The sequence below is a fragment of the Haliotis rufescens genome, unplaced genomic scaffold (genome assembly GCF_023055435.1).
Source record: "Haliotis rufescens isolate VD_foot unplaced genomic scaffold, xgHalRufe1.0.p SCAF_13, whole genome shotgun sequence".
NCBI classification, from domain to species: Eukaryota; Metazoa; Mollusca; class Gastropoda; order Lepetellida; family Haliotidae; genus Haliotis; species Haliotis rufescens.
In genome coordinates, this window is record NW_025963813.1 from 25,613,584 (window position 1) to 25,641,418 (window position 27,835).

Consider the following 27,835-nt stretch of genomic DNA (forward strand, 5'->3'; position numbering starts at 1 on the left):
TTCCAGATAACTTTTAAGAGACTAAAACTGATCTTACATATTTGTGGATTTGGGTGAAAAATAAGTTTTTTGAGACAGTGTTTTCAGTTACTAAATAATCGGGACTGTTAATAGTAAGGGACTGATGTGATGTGAATCTACTATTTCCCAAATTCCCCAACATCAACTAAAACTCCTGTTGTAAGGCCATGTTAGCGTAACCATGGTAACTGTCATAATTCTTTGATGATTTATGTGTAAGGAGACACAGATCATTTTGACAGCTATTGGTGTCATTGTTACTGGTGTCACAGGAGGAATGCCTGAACATTTACTGCATATAGTGGGCAGGGAGGATTTCTGGTTTCAAGCTTGCAATGTTCAACATGTTCAGTGAAATAAAACATGAATGTTTGATGTATAATTGTGAAGTCTTTAACCATATTTCATTGTGATGCCATTTTGTGATAATCATGGAACTTAACAGTAGACTTTTATGGAAAGCAGTGCTTTTGTAACCAAGGTGTTTGTTTATCCGTAACGTCTTTGTCTGTTTCCCTTTCAGCCATGTCCTGATGTATTTTGGTTCCCTGTTGTAACTGAACGATTTTGTCAAGACTTCATAGACACAATGGAAAACTATGGACAATGGTCAGGTGGAAAAAATAAGGTATGCAAGTACACAAGTCAGTCAAGTCAGTCAGACACACCTTACCCTCACTTATACACACAGTGGTGTCAGTCAGTCAGACACGAACATACCTTACCCTCACTCATACACACAGTGGTGTCTGTCAGACATGAACACACCCTACCCTCACTCATACACACAGTGGAGTCTGTCAGACATGAACACACCTTACCCTCACTTATACACACAGTGGTGTCAGTCAGTCAGACACGAACATACCTTACCCTCACTCATACACACAGTGGAGTCTGTCAGACATGAACACACCTTACCCTCACTCATACACACAGGGGAGTCAGCCAGACATGAACACACCTTACCCTCACTCATACACACAGTGGAATCTGTCAGTCAGACATGAACACACCTTACCCTCACTCATACACACAGTGGAATCTGTCAGTCAGACATGAACACACCTTACCCTCACTCATACACACACGACTGCCTCCGTGGTCTAGTGGTAGAGCGTCCGCCCGGAGAGCGAAAAGTCCGGGGTTCAATCCCCGGCCGCGTCATACCAAAAGACGTTAAAAGATGGTACTTGTTGTTACCCTGTCTGGCGCTCGGCATTAAAGGGCTCAAACAAGGACTGGTCGGCTCGGAGTCAGTATACTGTGTCTGAGTGGGGTATTCATGTTAAACTGCGGCATGGTATCTCAGTGTGCTAGCACTATCAATCGGCATCAGTCTGGACTAGTACATGCAGCCACACACACACGTGCATGCACGTCACTATATAAGTGCAATAATCTTGGACGCGACGTTAAACCCCATTTCACCTCACCTCACCTCACCTCACCTCACCTCATACACACAGTGGTGTCTGTCAGACATGAACACACCCTACCCTCACTCGTACACACAGTGGTGTCTGTCAGTCAGACACGAACACATCTTACCCTCACTCATACACACAGTGGTGTCTGTCTGTCAGACATGAACACACCTTACCCTCACTCATACACAAAGTGGAGTCAGCCAGACATGAACACACCCTACCCTCACTCATACACACAGTGGAGTCAGCCAGACATGAACACACCCTACCCTCACTCATACACACAGTGGAGTCAGCCAGATACGAACACACCCTACCCTCACTCATACACACAGTGGTGTCTGTCAGTTAGACATGAACACACCTTACCCTCACTCATACACACAGTGGTGTCTGTCAGTCAGACACGAACACATCTTACCCTCACTCATACACACAGTGGTGTCTGTCAGTTAGACATGAACACACCTTACCCTCACTCATACACACAGTGGTGTCTGTCAGTCAGACACGAACACACCCTACCCTCACTCGTGGTGTCTGTCAGTCAGACACGAACACACCCTACCCTCACTCGTGGTGTCTGTCAGTCAGACACGAACACATCTTACCCTCACTCATACACACAGTGGTGTCTGTCAGTCAGACACGAACACATCTTACCCTCACTCATACACACAGTGGTGTCTGTCAGTTAGACACGAACACACCCTACCCTCACTCATACACACCGAGGTGCTATCTGCCATGACATTTTCAAATCCTGCACTTTGGTTAGTCACCCAATGAAATTGAATCAACACTGAGCTATAATAATGTTGATACCCACAAAAGAAAAATGTTCTTTGAAAAACCGTCTCTGGTCAGAAATCTGTCTGGTAGGCAGTTACACACCTGATTTTACTCTGTAAATATTATGAGATACTGTTTTGAAGTTTATTTTTAACAGAATGTTGGGAGATATATACTTTAGAAGGAGAATTTCATGATCAATGGGTGTATTGTAAATTTAATTAACAGCGGATCCACATGCAATCCACATTGTTCTCATCTATCTCAGCAATGAGAATTTTTGTTGTAATTGAATCCTCTGTGTTGCAGGACCCCAGACTTGCCACTGGCTATGAGAATGTCCCTACTGTAGACATACACATGAACCAAGTGGGCTTTGAGAGACATTGGCTGCATTTCCTGCACAAATATGTCCGCCCCCTGCAGGAAAGAGTCTTCGAAGGTTACTTCCATGATGTAAGTGTTGCTGGCTATAGTTGTACTAGGTGTTCCTGGCTATGGTTGTTCTAGGTGTTCCTGGCTAAAGTTGTTCTAGGTGTTCCTGGCGATGGCTGTTCTAGGTGTTGCTGGCCGTAGTTGTTCTATATATAGGTGTTCCTGGCTATGGTTGTTCTAGGTGTTCCTGGCTAAAGTTGTTCTAGGTGTTCCTGGCGATGGCTGTTCTAGGTGTTGCTGGCCGTAGTTGTTCTAGGTGTTCCTGGCTATAGTTGTTCTAGGTGTTCCTGGCTATAGTTCTTCTAGGTGTTCCTGGCAATGGCTGTTCTAGGTGTTGCTGGCCATAGTTGTTCTAGGTGTTACTGGCCATAGGTGTTCCTGGCTATAGTTGTTCTAGGTGTTCCTGCCTATAGTGGTTCTAGGTATTCCTGGCTAAAGCTGTGGTGAGTGTGAGGGCTGTTCTAGGTGTTCCTGGCTATAGCTGTGATGAGTGTCGAGAGCTGTTCTAGGTGTTCCTGGCCATAGCTGTGATGAGTGTTGAGAGCTGTTCTAGGTGTTCCTGGCTATAGGTGTTGCTGGCTATAGCTGTGATGAGTGTTGAGAGCTGTTCCATGATGTGTTCCTGGCTATAGCTGTGATGAATGTTGAGAGCTGTTCTAGGTGTTTCTGGCCAGAGCTGTGATGAGTGTTGAGAGCTGTTCTAGGTGTTCCTGGCTATGGCTGTTCTAGGGGTTCCTGGCTATAGCTGTTCTAGGTGTTGCTGGCCAGAGCTGTGATGAGTGTTGAGAGCTGTCCAAGGTGTTCCTGGCTATAGCTGTGATGAATGTTGAGAGCTGTTCTAGGTGTTCCTGGCTATGGCTGTTCTAGGGGTTCCTGGCTATAGCTGTTCTAGGTGTTGCTGGCCAGAGCTGTGATGAGTGTTGAGAGCTGTCCAAGGTGTTCCTGGCTATAGCTGTGATGAATGTTGAGAGCTGTTCTAGGTGTTCCTGGCCAGAGCTGTGATGAGTGTTGAGAGCTGTTCAAGGTGTTCCTGGCTATAGTTGTTCTAGGTGTTCCTGCCTATAGTGGTTCTAGGTGTTCCTGGCTAAAGCTGTGGTGAGTGTTGAGGGCTGTTCTAGGTGTTCCTGGTTATAGCTGTGATGAGTGTCAAGAGCTGTTCTAGGTGTTCCTGGCCATAGCTGTGATGAGTGTTGAGAGCTGTTCTAGGTGTTCCTGGCCAGAGCTGTGATGAGTGTTGAGAGCTGTTCAAGGTGTTCCTGGCTATAGTTGTTCTAGGTGTTCCTGCCTATAGTGGTTCTAGGTGTTCCTGGCTAAAGCTGTGGTGAGTATTGAGGGCTGTTCTAGGTGTTCCTGGTTATAGCTGTGATGAGTGTCAAGAGCTGTTCTAGGTGTTCCTGGCCATAGCTGTGATGAGTGTTGAGAGCTGTTCTAGGTGTTCCTGGCCAGAGCTGTGATGAGTGTTGAGAGCTGTTCAAGGTGTTCCTGGCTATAGTTGTTCTAGGTGTTCCTGGCTATAGCTGTGATGAAAGTTGAGAGCTGTTCTAGGTGTTCCTGGCCAGAGCTGTGATGAGTGTTCTAGGTGTTCCTGCCTATAGTGGTTCTAGGTGTTCCTGGCTAAAGCTGTGATGAGTGTTGAGGGCTGTTCTAGGTGTTCCTGGCTATATCTGTGATGAGTGTTGAGAGCTGTTCAAGGTGTTCCTGGCTATAGCTGTGATGAGTGTTGAGAGCTGTTCAAGGTGTTCCTGGCTATAGCTGTGATGAGTGTTGAGAGCTGTTCAAGGTGTTCCTGGCTATAGCTGTGATAGGTGTTCCTTGAGCGGTCGGGTAGCCTAGTAGTTAAAGTGTCCGCTCGTCACGCCGAAGACCCGGGTTCGATTCCCGACATGGGTACAATGTGTGAAACCCATTTCTGGTGTCCCCCGCCGTGATATTGCTGGAATATTGCTAAAAGCGGAATTAAACCATACTCACTCACTCACTTCTAGGTGTTCCTGGCTATAGCTGTGATAAGTGTTGAGAGCTATCCTAGGTGTTCCTGGCTAAAGCTGTGATGAGTGTTGTGAGCTGTTCTAGGTGTTCCTGGTCAAATCTGTGATGAGTGTTGAGAGCTGTTCTAGGTGTTCCTGGCTACAGCTGTGAGGAGTGTTGAGAGCTGTTCTAGGTGTTCCTGGCTACAGCTGTGATGAATGTTGAGAGCTGTTCCATGATGTGTTCCTGGCTATAGCTTTGATGAATGTTGAGAGCTCTTCCATGATGCGTTCCTGGCTATAGCTGTGATGAGTGTTGACAGCTGTTCCATGATGTGTTCCTGGCTATAGCTTTGATGAATGTTGAGAGCTCTTCCATGATGCGTTCCTGGCTATAGCTGTGATGAATGTTGACAGCTGTTCCATGATGCGTTCCTGGCTATAGCTGTGATGAATGTTGACAGCTGTTCCATGATGCGTTCCTGGATACATGTTTTAACCTACAGTACATTTTGTGTTGTGTAGCCTCCCCATGCTATCATGAACTTCATCGTGAGGTACAAGCCTGATGAGCAACCGCTGCTGCGTCCACACCACGATTCCTCCACCTACACCATCAACTTGGCCCTGAACACTCCTGGCCTGGACTACGAGGTACTGTATACACTTTCTGTTTGTCACCCTGAGTGTATTGCCATAACAACGTGTATTCAACATATGGCCAGTCCACTTGCAGAAAGGGATTGTAGAACTAGGACTTAGTTGTTTTCTCGAAGCACTAATGTTGCTTTGTGCAAGTGGTATGTCAGTATTCAGAAACACGTTTTCTCTATGTTAAAAAAATTATCCATCTTCCTGCATCTGTATTCCTTACTTTTGATCTCAAGGACATCGGGCATTAAGTTCAATCACATGACGGATGGATGTGTTCAATCTCGTCCTGACAGTAGTGTTCATGATTGATGGGTGTGTGTTGACAAGATCTGGTTTGTATTTCCAGGGTGGTGGCTGCCGTTTTATTCGCTATGATTGCAAGGTGACAGCTGCCCGGAGAGGCTGGATGTTGATGCACCCAGGTCGACTGACCCACTACCATGAAGGACTAAGGGTGACCAATGGCACAAGGTACATCATGATCTCCTTCGTCGACCCATAGATGCCAGGCCATCAGTCCTTACAGTTCTTTCACTTGATTATTGTTGAGTTAAGCAAGAAACATTAGATCACATGAAATCTGCTCAGTTTAGCCCTGGCATTGTCACACGTGGGTTTAGATTGTAGACAGGATCTATCATCTAATGCACCACCGGATGCCTGAATATGCGTGTTAATTATGTTTTCTGACATAATGCATATTTTGATCTGAAGAAAAGCAATATATATTTTCTCATGTTTAATATACCAAGTCAGAAACACTGCATTCAATACAATTAACTTAGGCATTGATATACTGGCTGTATACAAGTAAAATAGCTTGTTTTGTAAACAAAACTGTCAGAAATAAAAAACAGAATGTTTGCATTAGGAGATAAACGTCATAGGGTTTCAGATTTGCAGGCTTTATTGAATATTCAATGCCCAGGAAATTTCCTTTTGAACTGGCAGTGTTATCTGGAGGTTTCAAATGTTAAACTTTCTGGGTATCGAAAACTCAATCCCCATTTTCTGAAGCACTCTCTCTATGTGAACTCACACATTTGTGAGACAAACATGACGTCACTCTGGAATGATATGACATCACCCTGGGATGCCTTGGTGTAATGATACTATGGATGACGTCATATGCTTCCGTGATAACCTGGTTAGCAGAAAGTGCAAAATATAAAAACCTCAAAAGATGTTCTGATAAATATTGATGTTTAATTAAGGTGGTACCTATTTGACCTATTTAGAACATTTTTTTTATCAAGAAAAGTATTCATGAGCTGTGAATGGGTCACATTTCTAGGCTTAGAATCCCATTTAATCCCATTTTTCAACCAATCAGATTGTAGCACACACTCCCTTTTGGTCTATCAAAACCACAACAGGAATACATAGTATGGATAAACTGGAATATGAAGAGATATGAATACTATTGTTGAAAACATACCATGCGATAATTTACAGTAGATTCAACAGATGGCAATATAAGGTGGTGGGAGTACAAACCATGAGCGATAGATCACCTTCAAACACAGATCTGCATTGCCAGTAATATACATGTATCTGTACATTGTAATCTTAAGAAACTAATCCTGAAATAAGTAATTAGTTGAATCCTTTTTCTTTGGACCAAAATTTGAACAAAGTGCTGATTGTACTCCACGGTGAGCTATGCCATCATTGCTATCAGATGGTGTCTGGCATGCCATGCTCCGCTCCGCTGCTTCCATAGAGGAGCCGAGTTCCATAGAGCTTTACGAGAAAGGTGGTGCTATTCATTCTCTGTATCTCCAGGGCTCGCATTTCAATAAACCTACACTAACCCTTGGATCAATTCCCGTGGTTCTCGCAATCTTAAATTACCTGCCCTTTATTTTCATTGACATTTTACCGACCAATAAACCGTTGATATAAGGAAAAGGAAAAATGGTAAGGGAGGTAACTCGTATTTGTCTAGAAACCAAAGCCACCACTAGTTTTAGTGGACACGAAGACATCCTTTCAATCAAAATGTTTTTAAGGGCTTTCTTTTGCGTGTCAGACAGTTTTCAATGTTGAATTTCTTGCAAATACTATCGCAAACAGTGGGATTGGCCAGTATGTTATGATATCGCCAACTTAACATTGAGGCTGTTTTTTAATTCGCTTTCTCATTGGTACGTTAGACCTAGTAACGTAGCCAATCAAATTGGCTGAGGGGGTTCAAGGGTGGGTAATTTGAGATTGCGAGAATCACAGGATGGGTCCAGGGGTTAGTGAAATGCTAGCCCTGGAGATACAAAGGATGGGTGCTAGTTAAGAGAGGTGGAACTAGTTAAATCTACAAAGTCACATGTTTATTTAGGCCAACAAGGTCAGGTGCACACATCAATCAAATGACATTTAAGTTACCTGTCTTTGTGATATGTCCATTTAACAGAACATAAAAAAGATGCAAATCCATTTGTCTAATGTATAATATATTTTACTTTAGCATTTACACAATTATTACAATGAAAACATGCATTGAACACTGGTATGATGTGTGTTCTGGAATAGATGAGCAGATTGATGTGATTAAATCATTATCAAAACATTGATACTGCCAAGGAAAGCAAGATGTGTGAAAATGTTTGAAACTGTTGTAATGAATGTGAAATTGTGATAAGCAATTGTAGTGGTAGATGATTTCAAAATTGCTTATTCAGGTGAATCTCTGTTTTAGCATTTAAATATAGCAACAATATCAGAAAGAATGAGTGTATGTTTAGATTAGGTGGGTAGATTGTTAAACTGCTGCAAGGGAACTATTTCAAGATTTCAAATGGTGCTACTATGCTTATCTATTTTGTGCAGATACTTTTATGTCTTTTCTTGTATCATGTTTGTATCCGATGTTAGCAATGGTGTTGAGTTCCTATATACAGCTGTACAGTCAATACAGCCACAAACATTAATAGGAAACGGCCTACATTTGAGGATGTATTTTCACAGCAACATGTTAATTTGATGACACTACTGTTTGTTAACTTGTGAGTACACATTGTGTTGGTGAATGAAGCACTGCAGTCTGTACAGTGGAGCTCTATGTACACACACATGTACTGGGAATGTATGATGAATGCATGTAACCTTGTAAGTGCCCCATTGACATGTACCCATCAGACAATATGCTGGCCAGTCACTGTGAAGCAAAGAATTATTACATAACCATATCATTCATTTTCAAATAATGTTGTTCTGAAGGTTAATCTTGGTGGCAATGTGGCTATCATGTACATCACCATTCGAACCCTCCTTCAAATATGGTTTTGCTTTAAGATAGGTTTACAAATGTTTTATGTTCTCTTTGATAATCACACTTAATTGAAGGGGTCACGGGTGGCCGAGTTGTCTAAGGTGCCCCAATTTGCTGAGCTCAGTTGCATTTCTCAGGCACACCAGAAACCTTTGATTGTGGGTTCGAATTGTGGTTCACCCTAATTGTTTCTAGGTTTGTCAGTACCATACCCTTACTTGTGGGTTTCACCAAAGTGGTAACGTCCGCGACCTGCCTCAATTTGGGCTTTTCTCCCACATTAAGTGGACATACGGTGATATAACTGTAATATTGTTCAAAGCGGAGTTGAACTCACTCACTCACTAAACTGAAGTGCAGCATGGATGCTTGTCATCAACACAACATGTGGTCATGTCTGGGATACAAACACTGACACTTGCATCACGTTTTGATATGAGAGGAAGAGGACCAGGGCCTTCCCTGCCTTGTTTTGCACAGAATACCGAAGTTGAAATACAACTTGTTTCTATTTCACACATAGCAGTGCATGCTATGTCTGTTTGGTCACAGTGATGACAGCTGGAACCATGTCCGTCCTATGTGTTGTATACATGTATATTTGACAATGTGCCACTAGGGGGACATTTATGTTTGAGATCAGCATATTTTTGTTAAGATTTAGCTAAATCCCCACCATGTATTCTGTGGATACTTTTGGATACTTTATATAGGGCACACTAGTTCTGTAACTTAGCTTTCCCAGGTGTGATATTGTGTACTGTTCTTGATATTGAGATGTCTATTTCATGTTTTCATGTCCTTGTTAGTAACTGGCTTACATTTAAATTTTCCTTGCTTGTAAATTACAGCGGGATCAATGTCTTGTTATTGTCTTCCATAAGTAACATGTCCTTACATATTGTCTTCTGATGCCCACATCCTGCAACTACTGTGTAAGTAGGTCATTAGACTGAGATGATCCAATTTAATACATTAAATAATTTCTTCAGATTTTATATGAAAATAATTGATCACACTGGAAATCTTTATATTTCTGTACAAAATATATGTTACCAGTAATAAAACATGGAACTGGTGTGTGTCTTATTTATGTCCTACCCTGAGGGGCAACATGTATTCTCAGTCAAGCAGAGAATGTTTCACACAATATTACTTGTGTGTCATCCGGGAGTGTGAAGTCTTGCTTCTGTCTACTGGTGGGAGAGTGGGAGAGTGGGAGTTCCTGCTTCTGTCTACTGGTGGGAGAGTGGGAGTTCTTGCTTCTGTCTACTGGTGGGAGAGTGGGAGTTCCTGCTTCTGTCTACTGGTGGGAGAGTGGGAAGTCTTGCTTCTGTCTACTGGTGGGAGAGTGTGAAGTCTTGCTTCTGTCTACTGGTGGGAGAGTGGGAGTTCTTGCTTCTGTCTACTGATGTGAGGTCTTGCTTCTGTCTACTGGTGGGAAAGTGGGAGGTTTTGCTTCTGTCTACAGGTGGGAGAGTGAGAGATCCTGCTTCTGTCTACTGGTGGGAGGAGGTCTTGCTTCTGTCTACTGGTGGGAGAGTGGGAAGTCTTGCTTCTGTCTACTGGTGGGAGAGTGGGAGTTCCTGCTTCTGTCTACTGGTGGGAGAGTGGGAGTTCTTGCTTCTGTCTACTGATGTGAGGTCTTGCTTCTGTCTACTGGTGGGAAAGTGGGAGGTCTTGCTTCTGTCTACAGGTGGGAAAGTGGGAGGTCTTGCTTCTGTCTACAGGTGGGAGAGTGAGAGATCCTGCTTCTGTCTACTGGTGGGAGAGTGGGAAGTCTTGCTTCTGTCTACTGGTGGGAGAGTGAAAAGTCCTGCTTCTGTCTACTGGTGGGAGGAAGTCTTGCTTCTGTCTACTGGTGGGAGAGTGAGAAGTCTTGCTTCTGTCTACTGGTGGAGAGTGAGAGGTCTTGCTTCTGTCTACTGGTGAGAGAGTGTGAGGTCTTGCTTCTGTCTACTGGTGGGAGAGTGAGAGATCCTGCTTCTGTCTACTGGTGGGAGAGTGGGAGGTCTTGCTTCTGTCTACTGGTGGGAGAGTGGGAGGTCTTGCTTCTGTCTACTGGTGGGAGGAGGTCTTGCTTGTCTACTGGTGGGAGAGTGTGAAGTCTTGCTTCTGTCTACAGGTGGGAGAGTGTGAAGTCTTGCTTCTGTCTACTGGTGGGAGAGTGGGAAGTCTTGCTTCTCTCTACTGGTGGGAGAGTGTGAAGTCCTGCTTCTGTCTACTGGTGGGAGAGTGTGAAGTCTTACTTCTGTCTACTGGTGTGAGGTCTTGCTTCCATCTACTGGTGTGAGGTCTTGCTTCCGTCTACTGGTGTGAGGTCTTGCTTCCGTCTACTGGTGGGAGAGTGAGAGGTCTTGCTTCTGTCTACTGGTGGGAGAGTGTGAAGTGTTGCTTCTGTCTACTGGTGGGAGAGTGTGAAGTGTTGCTTCTGTCTACTGTTTGGAGAGTGTGAAGTGTTGCTTCTGTCTACTGGTGGGAGTGTGAGAGTTCCTGCTTCTGTCTACTGGTGGGAGGTCTTGCTTCCGTCTACTGGTGGGAGGTCTTGCTTCCGTCTACTGGTGGGAGGTCTTGCTTCCGTCTACTGGTGGGAGGTCTGTCTTCTGTCTCAAGGTGGGAGAGTGAGAGTTCCCGCTTCTGTCTACTGGTGGGATGAGGTCTTGCTTCTGTCTACTTGTGGGAGAGTGGGAGGTCTTGCTTCCATCTACTGGTGGGAGAGGGATGTCTTGTCTCAACGGACTTCCTAGTACTTGTGTGTCAAGGTTGGAGAGTGTGAGGTCTATTGTGTGTGAACCTATTAATAATCATGAAGACATGACCATCTTGCACAGACAACATGTTGCTCTTTGCTGTATGATATTTATTCAGCACCATAAATAAGTAAGTCTACAGACTTGGTCTCAGCATTAACAAAGAAAAATACAGAAGCATACAAAACACACAAGACAGGATGGTTAACATCTGCAGTGTATTGAGGGTGCAAGTTTTTTCACTGCTTTTAGTATGTTACCCACATGGAGAGTGGCACAGTGCCGAAATGCTTTAACCACTTGACAATCCACTGCACCTCACTGTATTGTACAAATGTTTTGTTTTTTTTATACTGTATGTATCATCCTCTAAATCTCCAGGGCTAGCATTTCAATAAACCTACACTAACCCATGGATTCATCCCCGAGGTTTTTGCCATCGCAAATAACCCACCCTTGATTTTCAATGACACTTTACCGACCAATCTAACATCAACAGGGAGGTAACTATATTACCTAGAAACCAAAGCCACCACCAGTTTTAATGGACATGAAGACATCCTTTCCATTAAAAAAAATAAATTCAGTCAGTTTTTGAATGTTGAATTTCTCGCGTTCCCAACCATACTCAATAGAACTGGCCAACCCAACTTTGAGACTGGTTTGTAACTCACATTCTGATTGGTACGTTAGACCTAGTAGTGTAGCCAATCAAATTGCCAAATTAAAATCAAGGTGGTGTTACTTGAGATTGCGAGAACCACAGGAACGAATCCAGGGGTTAGTGCAGGTTGACCAAGATGTTAGCCCTGGAAGTACAGATGATGATAGGCTATAAGTTGTCCCTTATTTTCTGATACCATACACCCTGCAACCAGAAACTGATCTACCCGGAGACAACTATTTATCACTGAGTGTATGGTAGGACATGAACTGATCAAGCCACACAATAAAATTGTACAGATACTTCAACAAAATGGCACAAGACACACATTGATGACTATGTAAGTTTAACAAAAGGAAACGATAATGACAAAGTACACCTGTTTTTTGATGACATGTTAAACAAAAGGTGGCCTCCCTTGCTCCATTACGCACAGAGACGATCCCAGTATCTATCAGATATCACTACAAGCATACAGTCAGTGAACACGACCATCTGCTTTGACCTGGCAATGAACACAATCACATGCTTTGACCCGGTAGTGAACATCACCACATGCTTTAATCCGGCAGTGAACACAATCACATGCTTTGACCCGGCAGTGAACATCACCACATGCTTTAATCCGGCAGTGAACACAATCACATGCTTTGACCCGGCAGTGAACATCATCACATGCTTTGACCTGGCAGTGAACATCATCACATGCTTTAATCTGGCAGTAAACATCATCACATGCTTTGAACTGGCAGTGAACATCATCACATGCTTTGACCCGGCAGTGAACATCATCACATGCTTTGACCTGGCAGTGAACATCATCACAAGCTTTGAACTGGCAGTGAACATCATCACATGCTTTGAACTCGCAGTGAACATCATCACATGCTTTGATCCGGCAGTGAGTGAGTGAGTTAAAGCTTTACATTACATCGGCAATATTTCAGCCATATCGTGACGAGTGATCCGGCAGTGAACATCATCACATGCTTTGACCCGGCAGTGAACATCACCACATGCTTTGACCCGGCAGCGAACATCATCACATGCTTTGACCCGGCAGTGAACATCATCACATGCTTTGACCTGGCAGTGAACAATGTCACATGCTTTAATCCGGCAGTGAACATCATCACATGCTTTGACCCGGCAGTGAACATCATCACATGCTTTGACCTGGCAATGAACACTGTCACATGCTTTAATCCGGCAGTGAACATCATCACATGCTTTGACCTGGCAGTGAACATCATCACATGCTTTTACCTGGCAGTGAACATCATCACATGCTTTGATCCGGCAGTGAACATCATCACATGCTTTGACCTGGCAGTGAACATCATCACATGCTTTGACCTGGCAGTGAACATCATCACATGCTTTAATTCGGCAGTGAACATCATCACATGCTTTGACCTTGCAGTGAACATCATCACATGCTTTGACCTGGCAGTGAACATCATCACATGCTTTAATCCAGCAGTGAACATCATCACATGCTTTGACCTGGCAGTGAACATCATCACATGCTTTGACCTGGCAATGAACACTGTCACATGCTTTAATCCGGCAGTGAACATCATCACATGCTTTGACCTGGCAGTGAACATCATCACATGCTTTGATCCGGCAGTGAACATCATCACATGCTTTGACCTGGCAGTGAACATCATCACATGCTTTGATCCGGCAGTGAACATCATCACATGCTTTGACCTGGCAGTGAACATCATCACATGCTTTAATTCGGCAGTGAACATCATCACATGCTTTAATCCGGCAGTGAACATCATCACATGCTTTTACCTGGCAGTGAACATCATCACATGCTTGGACCTGGCAGTGAACATCATCACATGCTTTAATCCAGCAGTGAACATCATCACATGCTTGGACCTGACAGTGAACATCATCACATGCTTTGACCAGGCAATGAACATCATCACATGCTTTGACCTGGCAGTGAACATCATCACATGCTTTGACCCGGCAGTGAACATCATCACATGCTTTGACCTGGCAGTAGGCTAAGTAGTTATTTTACATATTGAAAAGTTAATAAGGAGGCGGGTTGCTACAGATTCTGTGAAGTAGAAAATGACAATGCTACAAATATTACAAAGCTGTATGTACAGTTGTAGGTTTCTGCTTATGTACAAGGTTTAACATTGGCAAGGTGTGAGATTCAAGCATGTTGGTCATGACAGTAAAAAAGTGTGAGAATGATACGGTATTGTGGTCTATCATTCCTGGATGAATATGGTCAATAATAAAATTATGCATAATAGATCCACAGTTGGCATAACTAAAGCTATATTGATTACAACTTTAAAATGTGCTGCACGGTAATCACTAGCATCATGGTAAAGTTCTATTTCAAATACAAAAATATCTGAAAGATCCTGAAATTCTTAAAATGATCCTTTTGAAGTCTTATCTCCTGGAAACCATCTTGTGTATGGAACAAACAATTCTAAAAGGAGAACCTGAAGCCTCTGAAATCTTGTGCCCCAAAATATGTTAGATGATCACTTCTCTACCAGTAAATAATATCACACCATTGATGAAATAAATATTGAGCAACTCATGATATGAATTAATCCGATTAAACAAACAATTAGAAATCTTTTTAGATCTTGTTTTGCAGTCATCAGGAACAAGTGTTTTTTTCTATTTCTAAAACTGGAACAGTTTCCTAACATTTATGGTATTCAGTGCTGTTTGAGAAGAAACATGCATGTATACCTTGAATTGTACAATAAATAGAATATTCAGTGAGTGCCATCAAACTATTTTTTATGAGAGACCGGAAACAATCCCATCTTACTATAAATCTCTTTAACCCGGAGAAAGCTACTGAGGCAAGACACCCTTCCAGTGGAAAGCTCCACAGGCCCCAGACAGGAGTGGATTTACTATCAACATTTTGAGTGTGTTACAGCATAATGCCTCTTAGAATGAGTAATGGTTCAGTTCAGCACTATTGTTACAGAGACTGTAGAACATTTGTGTCCTGCCTTACCACAAGGCCTGGCACAGGGGAGGGAACTCTGGGTAGACAGGTCGGGTGTGGATGACTGTTGCTTGGCTCATACATAATGAATAGGTGACTAAATAGGTACAGGATACTGTGTAGTTACATGGGGCTAATTACACTACATAGAAAGGATGTAACATGTAAAATGACATACAACAGTAAATTGGGGTGATGTTTTCCCAATGACTATTACTCTTATCTGAAACTGGATTGCTTACACATGTATCTTTGGTTCTGGTATAGTTGAGTCTAGGCCCATACTACAAGCCCTGACTGACACCCATCAGTCTTGTGTGACCAACAATTCTACAAATGTTGACTTGAACAGGAGCAATGGCACTGCACTTGTAGAACTCATCTGGGTGAAGGTGTACCTCTAACAACAAGCTGTGCTCTCAACTACAAAGCAATGTCCATGTGTGCAACATGAGCTGGTATAGTTTATAAAGGCTGGTGATGATGTATGAAGCCATGTGGCTCAGCTTGGTGGAAGATACAGGCGCAGCTGGATATGACATGTTCCACTGATGTGATAGCTGCCTGTTCAAACCATGTCCAGTCATCACACAGGGACACACCCCTGCCATGGATCAATTTACGTTGTGACACCAGTCTCTTCAAATCACAAATGTTTTCCATCTCGGGAGTGTTGCACAGCAAGGTATAACATGGTTTGCCTGTCTTTGAGCACAGCACTGTGAGTGTTACACGCACTCGTCCTTGAGGCTGGATATGCGGGCACAGATCTTGAGAGCGGGGCCAAGCTTGATGTTCATGGCCGTCATCAGATGGTCCTCCTTTAGCAACAGCAGTGCTTGGCCGTCGATCTCCTGGGAGAGGAACTCCTCCGCATAGGTGGCGCAGCCCGGCAGCGACTTGATGAACTCATACACCTCCATCACCTGCACATAACACCTGCACGTACTCACATGGCCACATGGAACATTTAAACTTGTTTCAACCAGAAAAAGTTATTGTCATTACAGTTAAATAATCATCTTTTTTAAATGCAAAAGGACTGTACCAATATAGCATTAGTAGCAACAAAGATGGTGACCGTGTGTGTGATGGTGACCGTGTGTGTGATGGTGACCGTGTGTGTGATAGTGAGAGTGTGTATGATGGTGACAGTGGGTGTGATGGTGACAGTGTGTATGATGGTGACCGTGTGTGTGATAGTGAGAGTGTGTATGATGGTGACAGTGGGTGTGATGGTGACCGTGTGTGTGATGGTGACCGTGTGTGTGATAGTGAGAGTGTGTATGATGGTGACAGTGGGTGTGATGGTGACAGTGGGTGTGATGGTGACCGTGTGTGTGATGGTGACAGTGGGTGTGATGGTGAGATGTGTGTATGATGGTGACAGTGGGTGTGATGGTGACCGTGTGTGTGATGGTGACAGTGGGTGTGATGGTGACCGTGTGTGTGATGGTGACAGTGGGTGTGATGGTGAGATGTGTGTATGATGGTGACAGTGGGTGTGATGGTGACCGTGTGTGTGATGGTGACCGTGTGTGTGATGGTGACAGTGGGTGTGATGGTGACCGTGTGTGTGATGGTGAGATGTGTGTGTGATGGTGACCGTGTGTGTGATGGTGACCGTGTGTGTGATAGTGAGAGTGTGTATGATGGTGACAGTGGGTGTGATGGTGACAGTGGGTGTGATGGTGACCGTGTGTGTGATGGTGAGAGAGTGTGATGGTGAGAGTGTGACAGTGGGTGTGATGGTGACATTTTGTGTGTGATGGTGAGATATGTGTGATGGTGAGAGTGTGTGTGTGATGGTGAGATATGTGTGATGGTGAGAGTGTGTGTGTGATGGTGAGATGTGTGATGGTGAGAGTGTGTGTTATAGTGAGAGTGTGTGTGATAGTGAGTGTGTGTGATGGTGAGAGAGTGTGATGGTGACAGTGTGTGTGATGGTGAGATGTGTGTGTGTGATGGTGAGAGTGTGTGATGGTGAGAGTGTGTGTGATGGTGACATTGTGATGGTGAGATGTTTGTGATGGTGACAGTGGGTGTGATGGTGACATTGTGTGTGTGATGGTGAGATATGTGTGATGGTGAGAGTGTGTGTGATGGTGACAGTGTGTGTGTGATGGTGAGATATGTGTGATGGTGAGAGTGTGTGTGATGGTGACAGTGTGTGTGTGATGGTGAGATATGTGTGATGGTGAGAGTGTGTGTGTGATGGTGAGAGTGTGTGTGATGGTGAGATATGTGTGATGGTGAGAGTGTGTGTTATAGTGAGAGTGTGTGTGATAGTGAGTGTGTGTGATGATGAGAATGTGTGATGGTGAGAATGTGTGATGGTGAGTGTGTGTGTGATGGTGAGGTGAGGTGAAATGGGGTTTAACGTCGTGTCAATTATAGCAACGTGCATGCATGTGTGTGGCTGCTTGTACTAGTCCGGACTGATGCCGATTTATAGTGCTAGCCCCTGAGATACCATGCCGCAGATACCAATACCCAACTCAGACACAGCAAATTGACTCTGAGTCAACAAGTGCTTGTTTTATTGCCTTAATGCCGAGCACCAGGCAGGGTTACAACAAGTACCATATTTTAACGTCTTGTAGTATGTCATGACTGGGGATCGAACCCTGACCTTCCGCTCTCTGGGCAGATGCTCTACCACGAGACTACGGAGGCGGTCATGTGATGGTGAGAGTGTGTGTGATGGGGATAGTGTGTTTGATGGTGACTGTGTATGTGATGGTGAGTGTGTGTGTGATGGTAAAGGTATGTGTGTGGGCGAGACTGTGTGTGATGATGAGAGTGTGTGTGAAGGTGAAAGTGTATGTGATGGTGAGTGTGTGTGATGGTGAGTGTGTGTGATGATGAGAGTGTGTGTGAAGGTGAAAGTGTATGTGATGGTGAGTGTGTGTGATGGTGAGTGTGTGTGATGATGAGAGTGTGTGTGAAGGTGAAAGTGTATGTGATGGTGAGTGTGTGTGATGGTGAGTGTGTGTGATGGTGAGAGTGTGTGCGTGTTGGTGACATTGTGGGTGATGGTGACAGTGTGTGTGAGTGTGTGATGGTGACAGTGTGGGATGGTGAGAGTGTGTGATGGTGACAGTGTGTGTGATGGTGAGTGTGTGATGGTGAAAGTATGTGATGGTGAGAGTGTGTGATGGTGAGAGCGTGTGTGTGTGTGGTGACCATGTGTGTGAGACAGAGTGAGTGTGTGTGATGGTGAGTGTGTATGATGGTGAGAGTGTGTTATGGTGACAGTGTGTGTGTGATGGTGAGTGTGTGTGATGGTGACAGTGTGTGTGATGGTGACATTGTGGGTGATGGTGAGAGTGTGTGTGTGGTGGTGACCATGTGTGATGGTGAGAGTGTGTGTGATGACAGTGTGTGTGTGATGGTGACAGTGTGTGTGATGGTGAAAGTATGTGATGGTGAGAGTGTGTGTGTGGTGACCATGTGTGTGATGGTGACAGTGTGTGTGATGGTGACAGAGTGAGTGTGTATGATGGTGAGAGTGTGTGTGTGTGTGTGTGTGGTGACCATGTGTGTGATGGTGAGAGTGTGTGTGATGACAGTGTGTGTGTGATGGTGACCCTGTGTGTGATGGTGACATAGTGAGTGTTTGTGATGGTGAAAGTGTGTGTGTGGTGACCATTTGTGTGATATTGACAGAGTGAGAGTGTGTGATGGTGAGAGTGTGTTTGATGGTGAGAGTGCGTGATGGTGACCATTTGTGTGATATTGACAGAGTGAGAGTGTGTGATGGTTAGAGTGTGTTTGATGGTGAGAGTGTGTATGGTGACCATGTGTGTGATGGTGAGTGTGTGTGTAGGTGACTGTATGTCATGGTGTGTGTGTATGTGTGTGTTGGTGACACTGTGTGTAATGATGAGAGTGTGTGATGGTGAGAGTGTAGGTGATGGTGAGAGTATGTGTGATGGTGAAAGTATGTGATTGTGACAGAGTGAGTGTGTGTGATGGTGAGTGTGTGTGTGGTGACCATGTGTGTGATGGTGACAGTGTGTGTGATGGTGACAGAGTGAGTGTGTGTGATGGTGAGTGTGTTTGATGGTGAGAGTGTGTGTGTGTGTGTGTGTGTGTGTGGTGACCATGTGTGTGATGGTGAGTGTGTGTAGGTGACTGTATGTCATGGTGTGTGTGTATGTGTGTGTTGGTGACACTGTGTGTAATGATGAGAGAGTGTGTGTGATGGTGACAGTGTGTGTGATGGTGAAAGTATGTGTGATGGTGAGAGTGTGTGTGGTGATGACAGTGTGTGTGATGGAGAGGTTGTGTGTGATTGTGACTGTGTGTGATGGTAAGAGTGTGTGTGATGGTGAGAGTGTGTGTGATGGTGAAAGTATGTGTGATGGTGAGAGTGTGTGTGGTGATGACAGTGTGTGTGATGGTGAAAGTATGTGTGATGGTGAGAGTGTGTGTGGTGATGACTGTGTGTGATGGTGAGATTGTGTGTGATTGTGACAGTGTGTGTGATGGTGAGATTGTGTGTGATTGTGACGGTGTGTGATGATGAGAGTGTGTGATTGTGACGGTGTGTGATGGTGAGATTGTGTGTGATTGAAACTGTGTGTGATGTGAGAGTGTGTGTGTGTGTGTGTGTGTGTGTGATGGTAATTGTGTGTGTGATGGTGAAGGTGTGTTTGTTGGTGACAGTGTGTGTGATTGTGAGTGTGTGTGTGTGATGGAGTGTGTGTAACCTGCAACCTACCGTCCACTTGGATGGTTCTGAGGATGGCGAGAGAGTGTCCATCTCCATGTCCGGCAAGGGGATAGGGGAGGTGGGAGAGGAACTGGTCTCCTCCTGACCACTGTTAGAACTGCTGGCCTCCTCTGGCAGCTGCAACACATGCACCCAGCTCACATCACAGGGAACATTCACACAGAAACTAAGTAAAATCTAAATCTGTATACTTATCTTGCATTGCTCCTTAATGCACTTACTGCTTTCTGTTGACAGCTGTGATATGTCCAGCTGAAGAAAAACTTGTTCCATCCATTTGTGAGGTGGACCCCATTGCACAGCGCTCATGTGACCACGGATGTGATGACGTCACATATCTTCACATTACTGCTTAATCGTAACATCTGAAGACATCGTGGTGAGGAAGCTCTTTGACAGTGGGCCCTTAGACGTAGTAATGCAGGATAAGTATATAAGTGTAAAAAATATTTCGATTTTACTAAATTGTTTAACTTATCCTGCATTACTCCTTAATGCATCTGTATAGGATATTACGGTGGTGGGCATATCTTCAGATGTCTTCCTCAGAAACACCCTTGACAACATGTAGACATCCATATAGTGCATCCCTTGAGAAGATCGGCTGCCAATTGACCAATCCTATCCCTGGAAAGAATGAGAGTGTGATGATGTCCAGGTAAAATGCAGCAATAGAAAATAATGACTCTCGAGTACAAAGCCTGACTTACCGAGCCAATGCTGGCAGCATAGAGACACCCTCTGTGTCATCAGGTAAGGCAGGTTCTTGACAGATTGACATGATATTGGCTTCTAGGATTGTTGACCTGCTGGGCTGAAACTTTCCTTCCATGATGCCTCTGATGGAGCAATTACTGTGGATAGCCATCGTAGAGGCGACCGCCCAGATCTCATGAGGCTTGTTGGCTCTAGGAGGATCAAGGTCAGTGGCCTCATATGCCTGAAGAATGATGGCGTGTAACCATAGGGATTTGGTATTGCGGCTGACTTCAGTCGTGGATGTCTTGAACACTGGAATGAAACATCCTTTCGGAGCACCTCTTGAGTCTTGAAGCAGTGGATGAAAACCCTCAGTGCAAGAGGAGTTCCTCCTCATCTTCAACGCCCACAATCAAGGGGAGAGGTGTAATGGTGAAGGGCATTCAATGTTTCTTCTTCTTGTCCCACCCCTGCCTTGGAATTTGCCATGGCAGGATTGATAAGAGCCTTGGGAATTCCCTCTTCCATGCCCTTCTCTTGAAAGAAAGACTGGTTTGGAGCCTGGTTTTTCAGGGCCAAGTGCAGAGCACGACAGTTGCCCGTCCTAGAAGAGCATTGAGCTAAGTTCTGGGCAACATGTCTCATCTCACGCATTACTGGAAATCCTGGAATGAGTTTCAAATATCTAGCCATGAAAGTGAGAAGTCACAGACTAGAGCTGGCGAAGTAGTCTGCGCTTCAATTCCAAATCCTAGTAGGTAAGGGCCAGGTGAGCTTCCTCTGCTGATAATATACGACCGCCTGGAGATGATCCACTTGGTTGACGTTTGTCTCAGTCAGATCCTGGTCTCTGGCACAAGATGAGGAAGCCAGAGCTGACAATGATTTCAAGGAGCATCTAATCTCTGTCTCAATAAACGCCATTTGTGTCACAGGGATCTTGAGAGTGGTCGGTTTCAAGGACATGAGCACTATCAGCTACCTCAAAGTCATAAATGGGGAAGTCCTCCCTCTTGAACCATCCAGCGCAGTGACCTTATCCTTGAACATAGGATCTTGAGGAATGCAGGTGGGCTGTGACCATATCGTGTCGTTCTTGTCAACTCAACCCCTGTCTTAAAAGTGCAGGGGGTGCTGGAAATTCGTAAGGCACTGACTGGTACGAAGAAAAAAGGTGAGGCGCATAGTTCTGGTGGAACAAAAATTGCATGAAGCTATGCATCCATGCAAGATCCATGTAGGTCTGCTGGAAGCCATGTGGAGCAGGAAGACCACAACCCTGTTGAGCAGGAGGAAGAGGCGCTGACATGCTGACATCAAAGGTGGCGCTGTGAGAGTTGACAGCGTAGGAAGTGGCACAGTGCTCGGCACCTGCGGAATCTCTGGCGTCACTGGAGGCAAGGGTAATACAGCGCTCAAGAGGAGGCTCTGGAGTCTCAACATCCTCCTCGTGTGTTGTAGGCTCTTCCGTGCAAGGTGCTTCCTGGATACCTGTAGATACCTTGCAAAGCAAGGTGGGGATAGAGGAGAACAAAACTGACACTTCTGTCCTGACGAAGAGATACCAGTATAACCAAGACACTGTGGGTGAGGGTCCTTACATGACTTTTCTACACGACAATGGACAAAACAGGCAAGCATAAATCCGCAATTAAAGCAGAATTTGCGAGGCCCAAATGTACCCAACTATAGGGGATAATAATCCAATGTTTGAACCCAGTTAATGGGGTTAAAGGATTACAATTACGCAGAATAAACGTGTAAAACAAAGAGAGGCTTTAGATAAGGTAATATACATAATTACCAAGCCATAAACAAGAATATAAAAAGTGTGCCTCGATGTACGAGAGCATGAAAAATATTCAAAATATTCATCACACTTTTAGTCACCTTCACGAAAACACACCAGATAAATCACATATATTTCATCAACAATGAAAAACCAACAGATGACACAAATTTGCTGGACAAATATATTGAACACAACTTGTCATTCTTTTGACAAATAGTAATGTGAAAATATGTAACATCACTTCCATCATCATGTGGGCGCTTTGCGATTGGGTCTGCCTCACAACTGGTTGAAACAACTCTTTCTTCAGCTGGACCTCACACAGCCTTGTTCTTCTGTCAAAAGAAAGCTGTAAATGCATTAAGAAGTAATGTGGGAAAGGTTAAAAAATTAAAGATTATTGGCGACACCGCAATCTCGGTAGTTCGAGAAGGGAGCTAACTCCGCTCGCCTTATCAAAAGTTCGAAATTAAACGCACTTGTAGAGAATACGTTCTACGTAAACAAGCTTGTATTACCAATCACTATTTTGTCTATTTAAAAATCAGGTTTTCCCGAAAAAAAGAGAGGAAAAGTCTAGGGGGGTCGGGGGTCGGGGGTCGGGGGTCTGGGGTCAACAAACTTACCTTGTACTTACTTACCTTTTGTTGAAAAAACAAAACTCCATTGCAAACATAAGACATTAATACAACATATATCCCCATGTTCTGGACGCTGAAGAAACATTCATAGTTTTCTCGCTAATCACATGAACAAATGTAAAACATCTCATTCACTTATAGACAACTTTATCTTAAAAACAAGCCATCATCTGACTCTGAGTATTTACAATTTCTGTGTGACGCCACACCCCACGTTATAGTGCAAGCATTCATGATAGAAAACGTATGATGTGCGAAAACCTATGCGGCTGAAAGTTCTGATCGAAAACAGGATAATCCAACCAAATGAAGCTTAGCAATTTATAAATGTGGTCTCTCCTCTTGCAATCACTGTGATGGAAAAAGTGAGCCCATATTTAGAAAATGATCGTCAGCACTAATTAAGTAACTTAATGAAGCTAGGCGATATTAGAAAATGAGTACCAATAAATGGAACTTTGCGATTAATAAATGTGGTCCCCCATGTTGCAATCACTATGACGAAATAAATCTGGCCAGCCTAAAGTAATGAAGCTTTACTCCTATACAAATGTGGGCCCACTTGTTTTGATCACCATATAAGACAGGAGAAAGAAGATGTTATTAATTTTCTGCAAGTTACAGATGGAAAGATAAATATATAAATGTATTCAAATATTTAATTAAGAAAACAGTCTTTCTAGGGATATATGGCCAATTATATAGCTGGACCAACGACAACGTACAGTGTGCAGGGTTTGCCTGAGCCTATTTTAACTGGAGGTCATCATGACTCCTTAACTGTAATACAGGGAGTCATTTCAACAAAATACTAATTGATGTTAGATATCATAATGATGAAATCTTTTCATAATACTGGAAATTCAACCACCCCTTGAGGCAACTAATGAAACTTATTTCTATTTCTGGCTGCAACCGAGAGCTTGCCCTGTGGGTGTCTATTTTTTTACATTAGGATTTCCAACAGTTGACAAAGCTGATATCAGTTCTATTTTATTGTCAAGGGATATATCCGTTTCCAATTTTAATGTTCTGATCCCATAGTGAAATATATTAATTTTGACAGTCTGAATGATCTGCGTCATGACTGATGCAATGGAGAAATAATATTGCATATTTTCTCCTCAGATTGTGTCACATACGCAGGTTTTGTGTGTCAGGGCAAACCCTGGGCATGACTGACACCATTTCTCCCAAATACCACAACAACGGAGATAGTTCACAATTGAAATAAGAGTGACTCCCTTTCCCAGGAACACACAGGTTATCTTACTAAAAACACTGACAGAACAATAATAACACAAAACTAATGATGAAACATGAAACACTTGAAACATTTCTCAACTTAATTCATCCATGGATGGACATGAAACATTTCTCAACTTAATTCATCCATGGATGGACATGAAACATTTCTCAACTTAATTCATCCATGGATGGACATGAAACATTTCTCAACTTAATTCATCCATGGATGGACAACAATGTCTTAAATAGCTGTTGATAGCAAGAAGTGCCCTCACTCTCATATTGATGTTGTAAGCGAGGCGGCCCCCTCTTCCCGGTCGCCAGCCTTTCCTAACCGCCAGGGGATGCTTCCTCTTCTTGACCAGCTTCACTGTACCTGCTGGTGACAAGATGTCCGCCAATTGCTTCGGTTGTCTATGAAACTTTCACTTTTATCAACTTTTTGGTTTCAGAAAAATATCAGTGGAAGTGAAATCATATATATAATGGCAATGCATTATGAAATATGTTTTTGTTCATGGAGTCTTCTTACTTTCAGAGCGTGAGGAGTTTGCTTCTTGGTTATGAGTAAAAATATTCTTACTCTACAAACTGAAAAATTTTCAAAGTTTAAGAGGCTCTTCACAAAAAGGCGAGGTCGCAAAAAACACATATTTTTATGTTAGTTTAACAAACTGTTGCTTCCATTTGGGGATGGTCTCTATTGACAAAGTGATCACAGCTCTAGGGCTGTTTAAAGTCTGGAAAAAGTCGGAGACTAGCGATCATTGCTTTGAAGAAACTGAACTGCAAATGTGTAAACAATGAATAATGATTCATGCATGTTCTCTAACAAATCCTAAGTTTCAAATAACAAACCAACATTATTGATTCTTTTTTTCTCACCTTTGTTCTTGAACAAGCCAACACGTCTAGAGCAGGCCACGTTATAGCGCTTGGCACATGCCATGGAGCAGAACCGCTTAGAGCGCCGGAACTTGACGGCAGTGGCCATTTTGCCGCAGTACTCGCACTTCAGCATATTGGGCTGCAGTTGGGTCTCGGTGCTGCTCCGTGTTGGCAAGCCTGCATGCACAAAAGATGAGATACAGCTTCTTTGTGCTCTTAACATTTATATCAGTATTTATCATCATTGACATGAGAAACATTAAAATTGACATAAGAAAAATTGATGACACATCTGGGATAAAAAATCTGGGTTTGTGTTCATTCTACAGTAAACTATGGTTATAACGAACTCAAAGGGACCACTAATTGTAGTTTGTAATAACCATAGTTCGTTATAAGCATAAAAACAGCATATACACAACAAATGGCTTCATTTAAATATTAGAAACATGTCAAGTCTCAGTTTTACACTCGGATAGCATGCACCTTCAGGTGGCAGTTGATTCCCTAGCCTGCTTTTGCAGTTGCCATAGTTACCCCACACCCACCTTCAGGCTCCAGAAGCGGGGGCGGCAGGTCCATGAGGGATTCACTCAGCTCCTCATCTGAGTCCTTGTCGGTACGAGTAGGTTTGGGGGGGATGAACTCCGTCAGCAGGGACGACCGCTGCACCTGCAGCCAATACACCATGAGCATCCAAGTAACTCAGGATAGACATGACTATCACCTAATGAGACACTAACATCAAACAAACAGAACAGTTGCAAGCATTAATATTGAGTTGCTTGGTCTCTTTTCATATTGTTATGTTGCTTAATTTCAGTGAGTGAGTCAGATGAGTTTAACGCCACTTAAACAGTATTCCAGTTATAACATGGCATGTCAGCTTAATGTGGGAGGGAAGCCCAAAGTCATGCATGTCTAAGATGTTTACCACTTTGAAAAAACCCACGAGCATGAGTATGGTGCTGACAAACCTAGAAACAAAAATTGGGTGAACTGGGATTCAAACAATAATTTTTTCTGGCATGCCCAAGGGCCGCAACTCTGCAGTTAATTGCGGCGCCTTAGACCACTGGGGTCGCCAATATGCACTGCTATCACTCCTCATAGTTCAAGTTCCACACTGAGACCTACTGGGAAGGGTTCTGGTCCCTCCTGTATGACGAAGCCCTCGATGATGTGAGTCAGGATGTGGGGCTTCACAATAGCTTTCTGCTTTTCCACAACTGTGGCTGGCTCCAGCGGTGGAGGCGGCTTATCTGGCATCGATGTGTCCATCGGCGTCTCCACCTCCTTCGTGATAACTGGTGGCTTATCATTGTCATCAATAACGTCTTTGTCCTTTTCCTCTGGGCTTCCTTCGTCAACAGTCACGCTCCCCGACTTCTCCTTAGTGGAAGTAATGTCAGGAGGTGGTGTCGACTTCTTTGCCCTTTCCACCTCAGAATCTGATTGGCTCTTTGCTGGGGGCACAACAATGGTGGGTTGGTTTGTGGGTGTGGCTGGTTTGGAGTGACTGACAGGGGGTGTTTTTGTACTGGTTGGGGTGGAGGGGACTGACGATGAGGACTTGGACTGGGATTTTGTCCGTCCTTTTGACTGTTTGGGGATGACAGTTGGTATGTTCAGTTTCGTGGCTTGGCCAGATATGTGAGTAGGTGGGATTTTGGCAGTGGTTGCCTTAGATGGTAGGAGTGTTTTTCCAGTTTGTGATGAGCTTTTTGAAGAACCTCCACTGGGTTTTGTGTTTACTTGTAGGTTCTGTGGCATCTCCATCTTGCCACCCTTCATACTATTGGCCAAGGCTGCCTGGAAAAGTCCATCAACAGGATAATGAAAACCACAATCTACCACCAATATGATATCCAGAAATAACACCAGGGGTAAATTAATGAAAATAACATTATAAATGAGGTTATAAAATCAACAACAGTATCTTGACCATTCAAGATGGTCAAACATTTTCTTACCTGCATATTAGCTGCCATCATGCTTTGCTGTGTCTGAATGGGATTAGCTGTCCTGATATACAGTGATTGGCCAGCCAGGATGGCTGGGGATTGTGCATGGTTCAATAGGGGCTGGTGGGCAGCCAATGGGAAGCCTTGCTGCAAACTAGCCATGGCCTGAAGTACAGCCTGATTGGTGAGCATGGGCTGCGATGTGATGATCTGGCCTGTGTTTGTGACCAACTGTGGCTGACTGAGCCGAAGTGGCGCCTGTGATGTGATGAGCTGTGGCTGGCCCGGGTGGGAGAGGGAAACTGCCTGGCCCTTGGAGGACTGCAAGAAGGACGGCAGAGGTTTTATGTCTATACTTTTATTAAATTGTAGAAAACATAATTTACACAATTCTTTCAGCATGTTCAGTACTGTTTCTGTTCATTATCAATATTACTGCTTCTAGACAAACATGACTCCATGGGTGTGAGATTGTTTCATTCATTTGTTTTTTTGTTTCATTTGTTTGTTTGTTGTTTAACGTCAAACTAGGTCGTAGTCCAGCCATATGAAAGCAACCTGTAAATAATCAAGTCTGGGCCAGACAATCTACTGAATGATATTATGAGCAATGATCCAAGCCGGCAGGTAATCAACACACAATCAACCAGTCGCCAAACCTGGAAAAATTTAGAAAAGCATCCATGTAGTAGTTCTCAAGGTATAGGTCACACAAATGTTTAAGTAAAAAATTCTAAATAAAAAATGCTAAATAGCTGTATTTTTTCCAAAAATCCAAATATTGAAATCAAACTTTGCACTGCACCTCTCCTATTGGTATAGAAAGTGTTCACAAAGTTTGAAAAGAATCTAATCAGTATTTTTCAAGTCA

General features: G+C 43.8%; 2 protein-coding genes across 11 annotated transcripts in view; one reads left to right on the plus strand and one right to left on the minus strand.

The window, feature by feature from the left end:
- Positions 1 to 9,645, plus strand: part of LOC124110780 (procollagen-lysine,2-oxoglutarate 5-dioxygenase 1-like) — a 29,809-nt gene extending 20,164 nt beyond the window's left edge. For both annotated transcript variants that reach the window (XM_046470191.2, XM_046470190.2), the window contains exons 17-20: positions 545 to 649; positions 2,553 to 2,699; positions 5,171 to 5,299; positions 5,646 to 9,645. In XM_046470191.2, coding sequence (XP_046326147.1) covers positions 545 to 649; positions 2,553 to 2,699; positions 5,171 to 5,299; positions 5,646 to 5,801 — 537 coding nt within the window. In that variant the 3' untranslated portion in view covers positions 5,802 to 9,645. The remainder of the gene's footprint in view (positions 1 to 544; positions 650 to 2,552; positions 2,700 to 5,170; positions 5,300 to 5,645) is intronic.
- Positions 9,646 to 11,412: 1,767 nt separating this feature from the next.
- LOC124110779 (polyhomeotic-like protein 1) overlaps positions 11,413 to 27,835 on the minus strand; it is a 37,091-nt gene continuing 20,668 nt past the window's right edge. For 6 of the 9 annotated variants that reach the window (XM_046470189.2, XM_046470185.2, XM_046470188.2 and 3 more), the window contains 7 exons: positions 26,974 to 27,285; positions 26,138 to 26,812; positions 25,549 to 25,672; positions 24,998 to 25,177; positions 24,388 to 24,491; positions 19,721 to 19,849; positions 11,413 to 15,920 (listed from right to left, as the gene is read on the minus strand). In XM_046470189.2, the coding sequence (XP_046326145.1) occupies positions 15,723 to 15,920; positions 19,721 to 19,849; positions 24,388 to 24,491; positions 24,998 to 25,177; positions 25,549 to 25,672; positions 26,138 to 26,812; positions 26,974 to 27,285 (1,722 nt within the window). In that variant the 3' untranslated portion in view covers positions 11,413 to 15,722. The remainder of the gene's footprint in view (positions 15,921 to 19,720; positions 19,850 to 24,387; positions 24,492 to 24,997; positions 25,178 to 25,548; positions 25,673 to 26,137; positions 26,813 to 26,973; positions 27,286 to 27,835) is intronic. The other 3 variants (XR_007220401.1, XR_007220402.1, XR_007220403.1) reach the window with 3 other exon arrangements.